This window comes from Limulus polyphemus, unplaced genomic scaffold (genome assembly GCF_000517525.1).
Source record: "Limulus polyphemus unplaced genomic scaffold, Limulus_polyphemus-2.1.2 Scaffold3885, whole genome shotgun sequence".
Taxonomy (NCBI): domain Eukaryota; kingdom Metazoa; phylum Arthropoda; class Merostomata; order Xiphosura; family Limulidae; genus Limulus; species Limulus polyphemus.
This window is the reverse complement of record NW_013669495.1, coordinates 37080-51675: the sequence shown is the minus strand read 5'-3', so window position 1 is coordinate 51675 and position 14596 is coordinate 37080. Positions and strand designations below refer to the sequence as shown.

Here is a 14596-nt window from a genome sequence, read left to right as displayed (position 1 = left end):
AGTATACCAGTGAACCCTAGCCATTGTTAATGTACCAGTGAACCCTAGCCATTGTTAATGTACCAGTGAATCCAATCTGTTGTTAGTGTACCAGTGAATCCAATCTGTTGTTAGTGTACCAGTGAATCCTAGCCATTGTTAATGTACCAGTGAATCCTAGCTGTTGTTAATGTACCAGTGAATCCAAACCGTTGTTAGTGTACCAGTGAATCCAAACCGTTGTTAATGTACCAGTGAATCCTAACTGTTGTTAATGTACCAGTGAATCCTAGCTGTTGTTAATGTACCAGTGAATCCATCTGTTGTTAGTATATCAGTGAATCCAATCTGTTGTTAGTATACCAGTGAACCCTAGCTGTTGTTAATGTACCAGTGAATCTTGGCTGTTGTTAATGAACTAGTGAATTCAAGCTGTTGTTAATGTATCAGTGTAATGTATTTAACAATGTGGCAGCTAATCCAAGCTGTTGTTAATGTATCAGTGTAATGTATTTAACAATGTGGCAGCTAATCCAAGCTACTTGCTGTAGAACTCCCACGTTTACCTAACTAGTGTTATCACGCAAGTAACCATTCAGCCTTCTAGATTTTAGTCAGCCGAATAATTCATGGAGTGTGGATAAATTAAACAAAGAAGACATTTTCGGTACATTAGAATTTTACAGGTTATTAAATATGAAATATTATTCCATCCTCGGTAGCTGAATGGTAAACTTGAGAGATTATAACGCTACAGTTAGGGGTTCGACCCCCCCCCCCCCAGCGGATAACTCGTGCATGAATGATCATAATCAAGTAAATAGTTACAATTGCAAATCCCCTCATCCCCAATAGGCCAGCAATAAGTTTACGGACTTACAACGCTCAACACCAGGGTTCCATTCCCCCACAGTGGACAGAGCGCAGATAGCCCATTGTGTAGGTTTGCACTAAAAAACAAACAAACAACAGTTTGTAAACAAAATACTGCAGATACAGCATCGTCGAACTTAATGATAGAGAATATCAAGTACTAATGTTGTTGAGATGTCACCTTTGTTGAAGTTGTTCATACTTGTTAATATGTTACACAAAACATGAGGTATAAGATTTCCATGATCTTTCGTTCAGGTAAAAAAAAATTCCACTTACTTTTACGCCTGTATATGCTGATGAGATGTTAACAGGATGTTATCTTTTCCAACAGTTCGCTTTTCTTCTGTCCCTCTGTGGAACAGATGTGAGTTTACGATAAAATCCGGGATTCGATCCCCCTGGGTGAACACAGTAGAGAACTCATTGTGACTTTGTCTCTAAAACAGACAGGCAATCGCTTTTCTTTTCTAAAAAAAAAAAGCACGTTAACAATGCATCAAGAACGATCAGGGACGTTATAATGATAGGAATAACTTTTAATGCTTTAAGTCATCCTACAGGGGGCTTCAGCTTTCATAGGTTTGAGTTATGAGTCTGGTTTAAAATTTACTGCTGTTGTTACACTTGTGGAATGTAATAGCGATATTATTTTGAATATACATGTTTACATGAGTTGGCCATAACTTAAGATTATTTTAATTTTGTCGCATGTTTGATTTATTATTATTATTTTAACAGTTTAAGTATATTCGTTTTCTATTTATAAGTATTGGAGCTTGAGTAAAGCTCTGTGAATTCCTTCATTGGACACTAAGTACGAAACTGTGAAGAACACTTTGCTATAGTAATTTGGTAAGAGGAGACTTTTAGCTGCACGTGTAGTGTCGGTTTCAACGTGCTGAACTTTGAGACTGTTAGATTAAAGTAGCACAAGGATTGAAGGTGGTGGAGTTGACTAACTGGGTTCCCTCAGAATTAGGAACCGCTAGTTCGCGGGTAGCTTTGCGCAAAATTAAACATTCATTTCAATGGGCTGTTGTTCCACGAAGCTTTTGTTAAATTTACGACGTTTACTATTAATTGTTCTAGTTTGCTCCTGAAGAAGAAAGGCCCACCTTTCGAAAGCACTTGGGTTATAGGGTTTTGTATCATTTCGTAATCAAGACTTATTGAACCTACGTGTTTTTCTGACATCATGAATTGCTCTAGTAATACAGCGACATCTGATTGGAAATAAGAAATAAGCATCTGAATTATGTAGTATTAAGTACATAATTATACGATGAAGTATAGTGAGGTGTATTAAGATTAGTTTACCACGAACAGTAACTTTGTTCATCGTCTCTACTGAACTATAAGATTTTATTGAAATGAACCTAAATATATAATAGAACCTAACCTTGATATTCTAATTCAATCCGGAGCACCGTTTTCGCTAAAGCTCATTGAAAAATATATCACTGTAAGTACTTATGAACGTATATAAGCATTTGTCTGTATCTTCCTCATTCGTAAAACTGTCGTTAGAGAGGCTGATAGTTTCAAAAACATTACATTAATATAAGGAAGCAAGGTAAAAATACTGTAGTGTTTGTTATATATATATATTCTTCGAATAGAAGTGAGGAAGTTTCAGAAAATAGATGTCGGTTACAAACAACAGTTTACTTGGCTTGGGAACCTCCCCACATTTATGGCTAAATAACCTGCCATAAAGAGTTGATTCCCTAAGACTGTCTATTCGGAAATCGCTCATTTGCAAAGGTAATTGTTTTAATGGAGAACGAAGGGAATGTAGCAAGCTGTTTACAGACTTGTCATTAATAGGGCTGTGTCGAAAGGGTCCGTTTTACTGGCCATCTAAGTCCTACCGTGGCTCTCTCGCTGTTGAATGAAGCACCATTTCTGGTCAACCTTCTTGGAACTTAACAACTCCCTGTATGTTAAGGTTTTGTTCAGAGCAGTTAAAATACTTCATAAAATCCAACGGCTTTGTTTTCTCATGGATGGTGTTTGTGACAACGACACGAGCCCTGGAGCTCTGCTGGGCTCGGCTTGACGGCTGCTGTAAAGTCGGGTTGATTCCTATAGCTTTAGGCGGATGAGAGGCTTCGTTGACCTACTGCCCGGCTTTTAAGGCCATTTTACCTGTAGTTACGTGCCAAGAGTTTACACAGGCCTACAAACTTACAGCCGGGAAGTGACAGAGTCTTATTTTTGTTGTCCTCGCAGATCACTAGAATACTTTTAGTCATTAAATGAAAACACAATTTATAAGTTCAGAAACAACTCGTAAAGAAAGGAAATGACGTCCTTTGATGGATGACAAATATGGATTCTGCTGGTAGCAAACAACTTCTACTTGAAGAAGGCAGACGAACGTTCTGTCGAAACGTACAGTAAAATCAACTCATTATGATGGATCAGCTTTAACGCACAATTCGGGGTTCGATTTCCGCGGCGGACAAAACGCAAACAGTCCACTAAAATAAATTTAAAATTGACAGACTTCATATTTCGTATTTCGAGTGGTTTTATATGCTTATTCTTTAATTCGGTCTATTTTGTAACAATTAAAGATAATCGTACGAAACCCTATAACCCGAGAAATTCTGTAAAGGTGGGCCTTTCATCTGTTTGACCTGATGAAGAAAGGTCCACTTTTCGAAACCGTTTTGGTTTTAGGGTTTCACATGTTTATCTCTGGTTGATGTTTTTGAACCTACGTGTTTTACAAACACCATGATCGTATGAATTACAAACTAGTTTTGAGAAGTGATGTATCTTTCAGTTAATAAGGAACACATTTGAAAATGTTAAAACAGGTTAAACAAATCTTATTGTTGGGTAATACGTCCTTTGTCGTAGTTAATATATTGTTAGATAAAACGTTTTTTGTCGTAGTTAATATATTGTTGGGTAATACTTTTTTGTGGTAGTTAATATATTGTTGTGCAATACTTTTTTGTGGTAGTTAATATATTGTTAGGTAACATGTCATTTGTCGTAGTTAATATATTGTCGGGTAACACGTCCTTTGTTGTAGTTAATATACTGTTGGGTAATACGTCTCTTGTAGTAGTTGAAAAACAAAAAAAAACAAAACGCTGTATGCAGTTGAAAGCTGAAAATAGTTAGCCGCTTAAGCCTACAGGTATACACCATGCACCCATGAAGTAAATGTATGTCAGTTTGAGATTTTATTTTCAGCAAACCAATATTCATGCACGAAAACGATATTTTTAAGTCACTGGAGACAGTTTGGGGTGGTGCTTATCTGTGTAAACATTTCTAATCTTTAACAGAAAAGAAGGGCAGATCATTGGTTAATGTGCCGGATTGTGGCTCGCGCTGTGGATGCGTTACAAAAGTGACGGTTAAGTCACACTCTTCGGTCTTGAAAGAGTTGTCGGCGGGTGGTGTTGACTAGCTGCCTTCCCTCTAATATATTTTCAGATTGAATGACAGCTAGTGCGTAGGTTTGTGCAAGAAACCGTAACAAATAATAGATGTGAGCATAATTTTTTATTCCAATTGTTTTAATGATCGTGCACTAGCCGCTGGCTTTTGAAATCTGGCTATCCACTGGCTGTTGAGAGAACTACCAAGCCTATAATATTATCACATGTAATAGAACAATTCGATAAATTCAAATGTTAAGGTTTGGATTTCTCGGCATATATGTGTTCATATTTACAAGACATTCTACTAACAGTACTACATTATGAACATTAATATTTGGTTGTCTTCCATAGGGTCTGCAGATGCGAATGGGAGGACTGGACACTTCAGCCTATCTGTCTACATCTGCTAGCTCATCAGCACTCGTGGTGTTAGCTTCACAGCCCAGTTCTCAGGTTCAAGGGCTGGAGAAGGAACCAGCTTCGCCCTTTTATACACCGTTCACGTCAGCCGGATCCTTTCCTGCACTGCCCATGTTTGGACCAGCAGACACTTACCCGCCCCACCTTCTTCCGGTTTCTTCGCCCATGATGAACTCATCTGGTCTGGATAGACAAGTTAGCTTTCTAAATTCTGGAACAGGTAGTAACCTTAGACCTTTGGAGGTCACAGATGAGCGAGTAGGCAACGGATTTAATGGATCAGCTTTCATTCCCGCAAATGTTTTGAAAACTGACAACTCTGATCCTACAAGTTCCCAATCTTTTCAGCATCCTAAGTACCAGAGTAATAACATCTTCCAAAGCGATGCTAGCACTTCCCAAAGTTTTAGAGTATCGCCGCCCGTTCGAGTTAAGAAAGAATGCTCTACCGATAAGGGCCTATCTATGACCAGCCCGGAAGTGCCCGATCATTTGGCCGAAACGGCCGTATCTGACGGTGGAGACTCAACTGACCGAGGTACACCCGAAGAAGGCCGTCTGAGACGAAGTAAGTGTTTTTAAAATATGTCAAAATCACTGAGTAATATTGTGAGCATTGGGAGATTACTGTATTTACTCATGACTAATTTTTAAGACGTATATCTTCAGGTATTTTGATCTGCAACAACAGTTGACTTCACTAAATAAGTTGTGGAAACGTGCACTTTACAGATGGGCCAGTTCAAGGGCCGGTCATGGCCTTTAGTACTTATCCCGCCGATGTATTTAGAACCGCGATACCACTGAATACGCCCAGTAATTATAGCTGTGGGCGAATTATTAAAGTAACAATTAAACCCCGTTATTTGACTAGTTACTCTCAATCTGATCAGTAATTCAAAATTAGGAACGGCTGTATCAGAACCCTAGGGGTATCTGGCCTAGCCGTTCAGCCAACACCCGCATAAGGCTCTATTCAGATTGAAAGTAGTGCGCATGGCTTGGTAGTTAAAGATTGAAAGTAGTGCGTATGGCTTGTAGTTAAAGATTGAAAGTAGTGCGTATGACTTGTAGTTAAAGAACGCACTACTTTCAATCTTTAACTACCAAGCCATACGCACTACTTTCAATGTTTTTGTCTCGTGATCTAGCTCTTCCATGATTGGTTAAGAGGTTTCATATAGCGTTTTGTTGAATTTCGAGCAAAGCTACTCGAATAGTGGAATTAGCCGTCACGTTATAACGCCGAGGGCTGAGAGATCAAGTATGTTCGGCGACGGGTTTCGACCCCACGACCCACAGATCGGGAGTGAAGTTCTTTAACTACCAAGCCATGCGCACTACTTTCAATCTTTCACTACCAAGCCATGTCTAATCGAATAGTACGGAGTGAGTTTAGTACACTTATAATTAAAGCTGCTGACTTATATCATGTATGTATTGAATACTGTATAAAAATAGTTTAAAACTTAATTCGAAGCATCTGACGCGTGGAAGTGTACGGGGGTAAGTATAATAATTAATCACAGAATTACCGACATCATATGGACCTCAGCAGATTTTAAATATTTTTCTAAATTACTTATGCACCAAAATATTTGCGAGTCCATGACTTTCAAGGTTACAGGGTCCTTATAATCACACACGACACACATAAAATGTAAATACAAATATTATAAATATCACAATTAATCCCACAAATTATTTTACAGAGAAATTAAGCGATTGTTTCCTATTATACAGCCAGTACTTTACACTGAGTGATCAGTGTAACAGGCAAAAATATAAAACTATTCAATATGGCACAATACAGGAACCCACCGGTAATGAACGATATAAAAGGAAATCATTAATTTGAAGGTGAAATTTTATTAATGCGGTTTATTTACACTTCTTTTTAACAAATAAATCGTACTGTTTTTCGGAAGACGTTAAGCCCACCATACACTATACATGTTTCAGAAATGCTCACTTCTTGTGGTAGCCATTTTATAAAAAGGGTGACGATTAGCCCAAGAACTGTTGGTGGCTACTGTTGACTGGCCTTCCTTCTAGTCTATAAGCTCAAAATGAGGGGCAGCTGTGTGCAAATAGGTCTTCTGTAGCTTTGCTTTAAAACAAACAAGCATTGATTGTAGAACCGTACACAACAGAAAAGTACTTATCACCGTATTCAAATGGCATGATGTCTAAACTTGTTCCCAAACTTTTTTTTTAAAGGAAATCCCAAGGTTCAGCTTTAAAGGTACTAAGTAAAAAAATTATTGTCCCAAATATATAAACACGGAAGAGTGCACAATTTGTGGTCTTTGGCAAAAAATAAAACCTAATATGACAGATCTCGAAAAATATTCCTTTAACCCTTCTACAACCAGAATATCGACACAAACGTGTGGTTAATAAGGATACTTTTATTACTATTATTAACGGAATTTTTACTTACAGGTAGAATAGTGAGTGAATGCTCTAATACTTCATTGTCTATAATATTTCAACTTCATGGGTCAGTCGTATTTTCGTCAGTCAAGTTATTGTTTCAAGTCCCCCATCTCGTTTCTCCAAATTTTGAACTTGTGTATGTTAAGTAACAGCGAAAGGTAAATCAATATGTTTATAATAAAAAAGTTTTGTTGTTGTTGTTATTGTTGTTGCGAGATGAAATACCAATTTTCTCCTTTTTATGTATTTTAACTTTTGGTTTGCCACAATAAAATTATGCATGGAGACGAGCGTGACTTAGTACTTAACTTGTCTAGACTTGAATACAATAATCCCAAGTTTGCATCCCGTTGCTTGATAAATGCACTTAGAACTTTAGGGCAGTTGATGCTATAACAGTGACCCCCCCCCCTTTCAGTGGCACAGCGGTATGTCTGCGGACTTACAACGCTAGAAACCGGGTTTTAATACCGTTGGTGGGCAGAGTACAGATAGCCCGTTTTGTAGCTTTGTGCTTAACTTCAAACAAACAAACAGTGACGACCGTATCAATTGAGGCTTTGTACTGGCAGTTGGGGTTTGTGTTTTAATGTAACGCTCCTGAAGAAGCTGTAAAGCGAAACGTCCAATTAAAGAAAAATAACAAATTTGGTGTTATAAGATGCTAGTACTAATATGTCTTGTATACAGCAATATGCACCAGAGAAGATAAATAACACCGAAAACAGTGATTTTTAGTGCACATTTCTATATTCTAACAAGTTTTATATTAAAACTATCCTTGACTATAGGTGAGAACAACCTTTATTAGGCTTACAAAATACCATTGCTTCGCCAGTTTGTACGATGTTTGATTATCAGGAATTATAATTATGAATACATTTTGTTGTGAAATATGAAACAGGAAATATGCTGGTATCCATTTTCAGTGTCTTAAACCTCTATCGTTTTATGAATTTCAGAAAAATTAATAAATTAAAGAAGCCTATTGTTGTTGTTTGAAGTTAAGCACGAAGCTACACAATTGGTTATCTGTGCTCTACCCACCACGGGTATCGAAACCCGGTTTCTAGCGTTGTAACTCCGCAGACATACCGCTGTGCCATAAAATCAAGTACAAATATATATATATATCAACCACTAGTAACCCCTTCCTTTTACCCTTTTCTCCGTACTGTACTCCCCCTTTACTCCGTTCAGAGATACGTGTTAAAAATACGGAGTAACATAAATAAAGCTATGTTGTCAGATCGTTCGAGTGTTTTTGTTTTACGAATTATCAGTTAGATATGTGCGTAAAGTATTATTGTCACAGATGGCGCGGAAAGGGTAGCCTCATCAAATCGTCGTTTGCAAGGTCCCCTAAAGCTGAGGTAAACTTGCGGAAGGATCCCTCTGTCCAAGAAACCACGAAATATTTATCGACCAGAAAGAGATCAAGTTGCAGCACCAGTTCTCCGAGTTCTGTTTTTAACCTCTTTATTGGTGTGTATGATTGGTACTTTTTACATTTGGAATGTGAAGACAGAATCGTGTACTGTGTATATGATTGGTACTTTCTACATTTGGAATGTGAAGACAGACCCGTATACTGTGTATATGATTGGTACTTTCTACATCTGGAATGTGAAGACAGACCCGTGTACTGTGTATATGATTTGTATTTTCTATATCTGGAATGTGAAGACAGACCCATGTACTGTATATATGATTGGTACTTTCTACATCTGGAATGTGAAGACAGACCCGTGTACTGTGTATATGACTGGTACTTTCTACATCTGGAATGTGAAGACAGACCCATGTACTGTATATATGATTGGTACTTTCTACATCTGGAATGTGAAGACAGAGCTGTGTACTGTGTGTATATGATTGGTACTTTTTACACCTGGAATGTGAAGACAGTGTAATTGAAAGAATTATATGAGTAGTTTGTAAATGTATTGTACAATATACGAAAATATTAGAGATTCTGTTAGATACAATACCCATGGCTTGTCAAATTGAAAATGATTACGAACGTTCATCATTATTTTCTATAGAAATATTAGAACTCACTTTCTGAGTCGTGGAAAACATTATTGTGCATTTTGTTAGTAAACTTTACGTAAACATTTTAGTTGTTGCTAATTTCTTTGTTTTTTAAAAGAAAAAACTGCCCAGTAGGATATTAGTGTTTGTACCCACCGCTGGGATCGAACCCTAAACTTTAGCGTTATAAATCCCTAAGCTTATGCCCTTTGAAGGATTTTATTGCACGTTTAGTCGGTAAAATTCGTTTACAATCTTTGTTAAGCTTCACAATGGGCTATCTGTGCCATGCCCACCACGGGTACGGAAATACGGTTTTTAGCGTCATAAGCCCTCAGACTTACCGCTGAGCCACTAGGGAGGTATTTGCTGTTAATTTTATCTATATCTTTAAGCCATTTTATTTACTTAGTTCTACAAGAGTCGTTTATTACGACACATATTTACAAACCCGATACTCATCTTCATTTCTCAGTTGATTAAAATATTTGAAGGTATCTTATCCCCCCAAAGATGATGTTTTAAATACCTGTTTGGTTTTGTGTGCTTCTCACTCGTTTTTAAACCTAAAATAAGCAGTGATATCTGTACTTTGTGTAAACCCTAAAGATAACTATATCCTGTTATACAGAACAATTGGCGAGTTGTATTTTCAAGATTGAAAACTCTTCAAACCAGAACGTTAATTTGACATTTTTACAAGTTGATGTACGAACTATTGTGAATCGAAACAGTACAAATTGTGACATTTTTCACTCTCTCGACAACGCCTTCATTCGTCTTCAACAGATGTACTAACATATGTGTGTTTAGTTAAACGAGTAACTTAACATTTTGATTATAACGCGCCATTCGTTACGAGTTGCCTTAATATTTTACAGCCGAGTTACTGTAAACCCGCTTGTGACGTTATATTACACTTCTGTCTTGACTTATTCTACGCACATTGTCTCTCGATTTGGCTTTTCTCCTTTCCCTAATCTTTCATTGCAATAAATGGGCTGGGCGTGCCTTATTGGTTTAGTGTACCAGGTTGCGGAGCAGAGGGTCCAACGTTCGTGCTGAGAAATGCCGCTGTACACGCTCTCCGGAGATCACGGTGTGACGTTATAAGAGTAACATTCAATTCCGCTATTCAATTAAAAGTGACCGTGTAGGCGGTGGGTTTGTTTGTTTGTTTGTTTGTTTTTAATCATGCACAAAGCTGCACAAGGGCTATCTGTGCTCTGCCCACCACGGGTATCGAAACCCTGTTTCTAGCATTGTAAGTCCGCAGACATACCGCTGTGCAACTGGGGGGCGTCAATCCATCTGGTCAGCAACTCTATATTACTGACAGTTATGTCTGAATCTGGACATTTCTGACCTGACCGTTTAGTCCATATGTTGCATAAGGTACCACTCAGGGTGAAAATGTCAAATACCGTCTTATTAAATTTCACCAAAGCCTATTAATTTACAACCACATCAACTTTTGTACATCACTAACCGCTTAGTGTTGTTCCTAAAAAAATCGCTGTGGTAGTGTTTAACCGAAATAACCAATTACGTACTCCCCATAGTTTAAAATAGTTTTATTTTCTGAACTTCTTAAAACAAAGGCACGGGTAATCAACACCTAACTACAGAGCGACAGGTGTGGCAGTCACTCGAAGTTGTAAAAAAACTAAAAACTCCGAAAGATAGCATCTATATATATATATTAATTGTAAATACATTAAAAGCCCCCCCCCCAAATATATAATCTCAATATACAAAACAAATGTCACATTTTTACAAGAACATCTGTTCTATATGGAGGTTACTGGTTCCTCCTCTTTCTCCAACTGCATTGGGAACAATGTGATCTCATATAACAACAGCATTCCTTATACCCATAGTGCTTCTAGCATCTACTACTGTGCGCGTGGAATCTCGTCATTCCCGTCTCGCCTTCCCAACCAAATGAGCTTCATACTAAACGGGTTTTCTTAATGGTGTGAATTGTAGAGAAGTCCGTTTCATTATCACCACTAATGATAAAAACGGGCTCGACCACTTCCATTTGTTGTGAGTTCCGAAAATTCTCTGTGAAAATCAATCTTGCCAAATCTCTGTGACCTGCCTGCCCACTACATGTTTCATCACACAAACATCCAGCAAGGACGGGTCAGCTGACCTACATGCCCTTCTTTCTGTCACAAGATGTATGAGGACATCACTGACCATTAATTTCGTTTAACTAGACACACACCGTATAATTAATCAGCAAACGAAGTTCTTATCCACTACACCGAGAAAAGACGAAAACAGCATCGGTTAGAAAATCAAACACATGTCAGAAGCCTGTTGTGTGTCGTATGACTTTTCAACACGGCATTGGTTAGAAAATTAAACACATGTCAGAGGTCTGTTGTGTGTCATATGACTCTTCAACACGGCGTTGGTTAGAAAATTAAACTTATGTCAGAAGTCTGTTGTGTGTCGTATGACTCTTCAACACGGCATCAGTTAGAAAAATAACAATGTCAGAGGTCTGTTGTGTGTCGCATGACTCTTCAACACGGCATAGGTTAGAAAATTAAACATATGTCATAGGTATATTGTGTGTCGTATGACTTCAACACGGCATTGATTAGAAAATTAAACACATGTCAGAGGTCTGTTGTGTGTCGTATGACTCTTCAACAGGGCATTGATTAGAAAATGAAACACATGTCAGAGGTCTGTTGTGTGTCGTATGACTCTTCAACACGGCATTGGTTAGAAAATTAAACACATGTCAGAGGTCTGTTGTGTATGTGTATTTTTTATAGCAAGGTCACATCGGTCTGTATGCTGGGTCCGCTGAGCGGAATCGAACCCCTGATTTCAGCGTTGTAAGTACGTAGACTCGTTTAACTAAACACACATCTGAATGAAGGCGTTGTCGAGAGAGTGAAAAATGTCACAATTTGTACTGTTCCGATTCACAATATTTTGTACATTAACTTGTAAGAATTTTTAAATTAGCGTTCTGGTTTGAAGAGTGTTCAATCTTGAAAATACAACTCGTCAATTGTTCTGTATAGCAGGATATAGTTATCTTTAGGTTTTACACAAATTACTGATATCACTGTTTATTTTAGGTTTAAAAACGAGTGTTTTTATATTAGTTTATTTTCAAGAGATTTTAAAAATGGTAATTAATTACGTTGTTAAAATGATAGTTTTCGTTGTTAAAATGTAGTTACATTTTTAAAATGGTAGTTACGTTATTAAAATGATAGTTACGTTGTTAAAATGATAGTTTTCGTTGTTAAAATGTAGTTACATTTTTAAAATGGTAGTTACGTTATTAAAATGATAGTCACGTTGTTAAAATGACAGTTACGTTGTTTACAATGGTAGTTACGTTGTTAAAATAGTAGTTACGTTTCCGTACCTATGTAATAATAAAAAAATACGCCAACCTACACGTAAGGAAGACAGTTGCACCTCTGGTTTAATTATTTTAAATTGTATTTCTCGATGAAATTGTGTCTGTCGTTCATTTCTCGGGCTAGATTCAAGAGATAAGGATGGTTGAGTCTTATTTCATAGGATGATATATGTATATTAAATCTCAGAAGGTTGTTGTTATTTTAACGAAAAACTACACAGTGGGCTATGTGCATTATGTCCACCGCGGGGAATCGAATCTCGGATTATAGCATTGTAGGTTAGCAAGTGACCGCTGACTTAGCGGGAGACATTTCAAAACAGGATGTGACGTCAGTGGACCTCTGGTGGAAAACCACTTGAGCACGTTGGGGTTTTCAAAAGCAGTATTTACTTCATTATTAGAATTAATTATTTTTGTTGTTGCTTAAAAAACAAACTCGCCCGTTGAGGAGAATCATTAAGATATATCTCGAATATTTCGTCTTTTCTTTTAGCGTTTTGGTTCTCATAAGCTGTGGGTGTCGCGATTATGCCGGTTACATTGTACATTGACGTTGTTAATGTATGCTAAAACGGGTATTAAACGTCTTAAGTTAAAAGTGTAGAAAATCATATTGTATGTGTCTGTCTGTCTGTTTTGAATTTCGCGCAAAGCTACACGAGGGCTATTTGCGCTAGCCGTCCCTAATTTAGCAGTGAATGACTAGAGGGAAGGCAGCTAGTCATCACCACCCACCGCCAACGTTTGGGCTACTCTTTTACCAACGAATAGTAGGATTAACCGTATCATTATAACGCCCTCACGGCTGAAAGGGCGAGCATATTTGGTAGGACGGGGATTCTAAACGCGACCCTCAGATTGCGAGGTAAACTCCCTAACTACCTGGCCATGCCGGGCCCATTTTATGTGACGTGACACATAAAGGTATTCGTGCAAAGAGGAATTTAACCATCTAATTAAATACTTATTCTACGAAGACATGAAGAATACTACTTTATATAACACAGTCTGTAGGCCTACCATTGCCAGAATGTTCGATTCACAAATTCGAATCCCGTCGCCGAACATGCTCACCATCTGAGCCGTTATAATGTAACAGTCCTTTTCACTATTTGTTAGTAAAGGGTAGCACAGGAGTTAGCGGTGGATAGTATTGACTTGCTCTAATCTATCAGTTATAAATTAGTGATGGTTAGCCCTAGAGAAGCTTTCGCAAAATTACCACAAACAAACTTCACGCCCCATCTTGATTAATCCATCAATATACGATTATCTGTAAGTCGATCGGTTAATCCATCAATATATGATTTACTATAAGACGATCGGTTAATCCATCAGTATATGGTTTACTATAAAACGATCAGTTAGCCAATCAATATATGATTTACTATAAGTCGATCGGTTTATCCATCAATATACGATTATCTGTAAGTCGATCGGTTAATCCATCAATATATAATCTACTATAAGTCGATCGGTTAGTCCATCGATATATGATTATCTATAAGTCGATCGGTTAATCCATCGATATATGATTATCCATAAGTCGATCGGTTACTTTATCAACATATGATTATCTATAAGTCGATCGGTTACTTTATCAATATATGATTATCTATAAGTCGATCGGTTACTTTATCAATATATGATTATCTATAAGTCGATCGGTTAATTTATCAATATATGATTATCTATATTAACTCTTTTAAACCTATATTTTTGGGGGCGTTCTGCCAGAATTATTTTCATATCCTAATAATTATCAACGTACCTTGTAAACTTTCCGGTCTATTTATAAAAGGTAAGTAATAACATGGTTTGGATTAGTTTTCAGCCAAAGAGACCCAAATGTTATCGGACGCTGTCACTGTCCAATGGGTAAATCGGGATTTGAAAAAACAACATTGTATACATGTTCTTTCAGTCATTAGAAGTAGTAATGCATTTTTCATATATATTCCCCATCCTTTTATGTATGGGATATCGCGGAGATAAAACACCCATCCCCTTATAAAACGGTAATCCCCGTCTACACCTACAC

General features: G+C 37.4%; 1 protein-coding gene across 2 annotated transcripts in view; it reads left to right on the top strand.

Annotated features, from left to right (window-relative positions):
* Positions 1–14596, top strand: part of LOC106470218 (E3 ubiquitin-protein ligase RNF220-like) — a 58645-nt gene that overhangs the window by 7244 nt on the left and 36805 nt on the right. For both annotated transcript variants that reach the window (XM_022398816.1, XM_013930757.2), the window contains exon 2: positions 4611–5247. In XM_022398816.1, coding sequence (XP_022254524.1) covers positions 4611–5247 — 637 coding nt within the window. The remainder of the gene's footprint in view (positions 1–4610; positions 5248–14596) is intronic.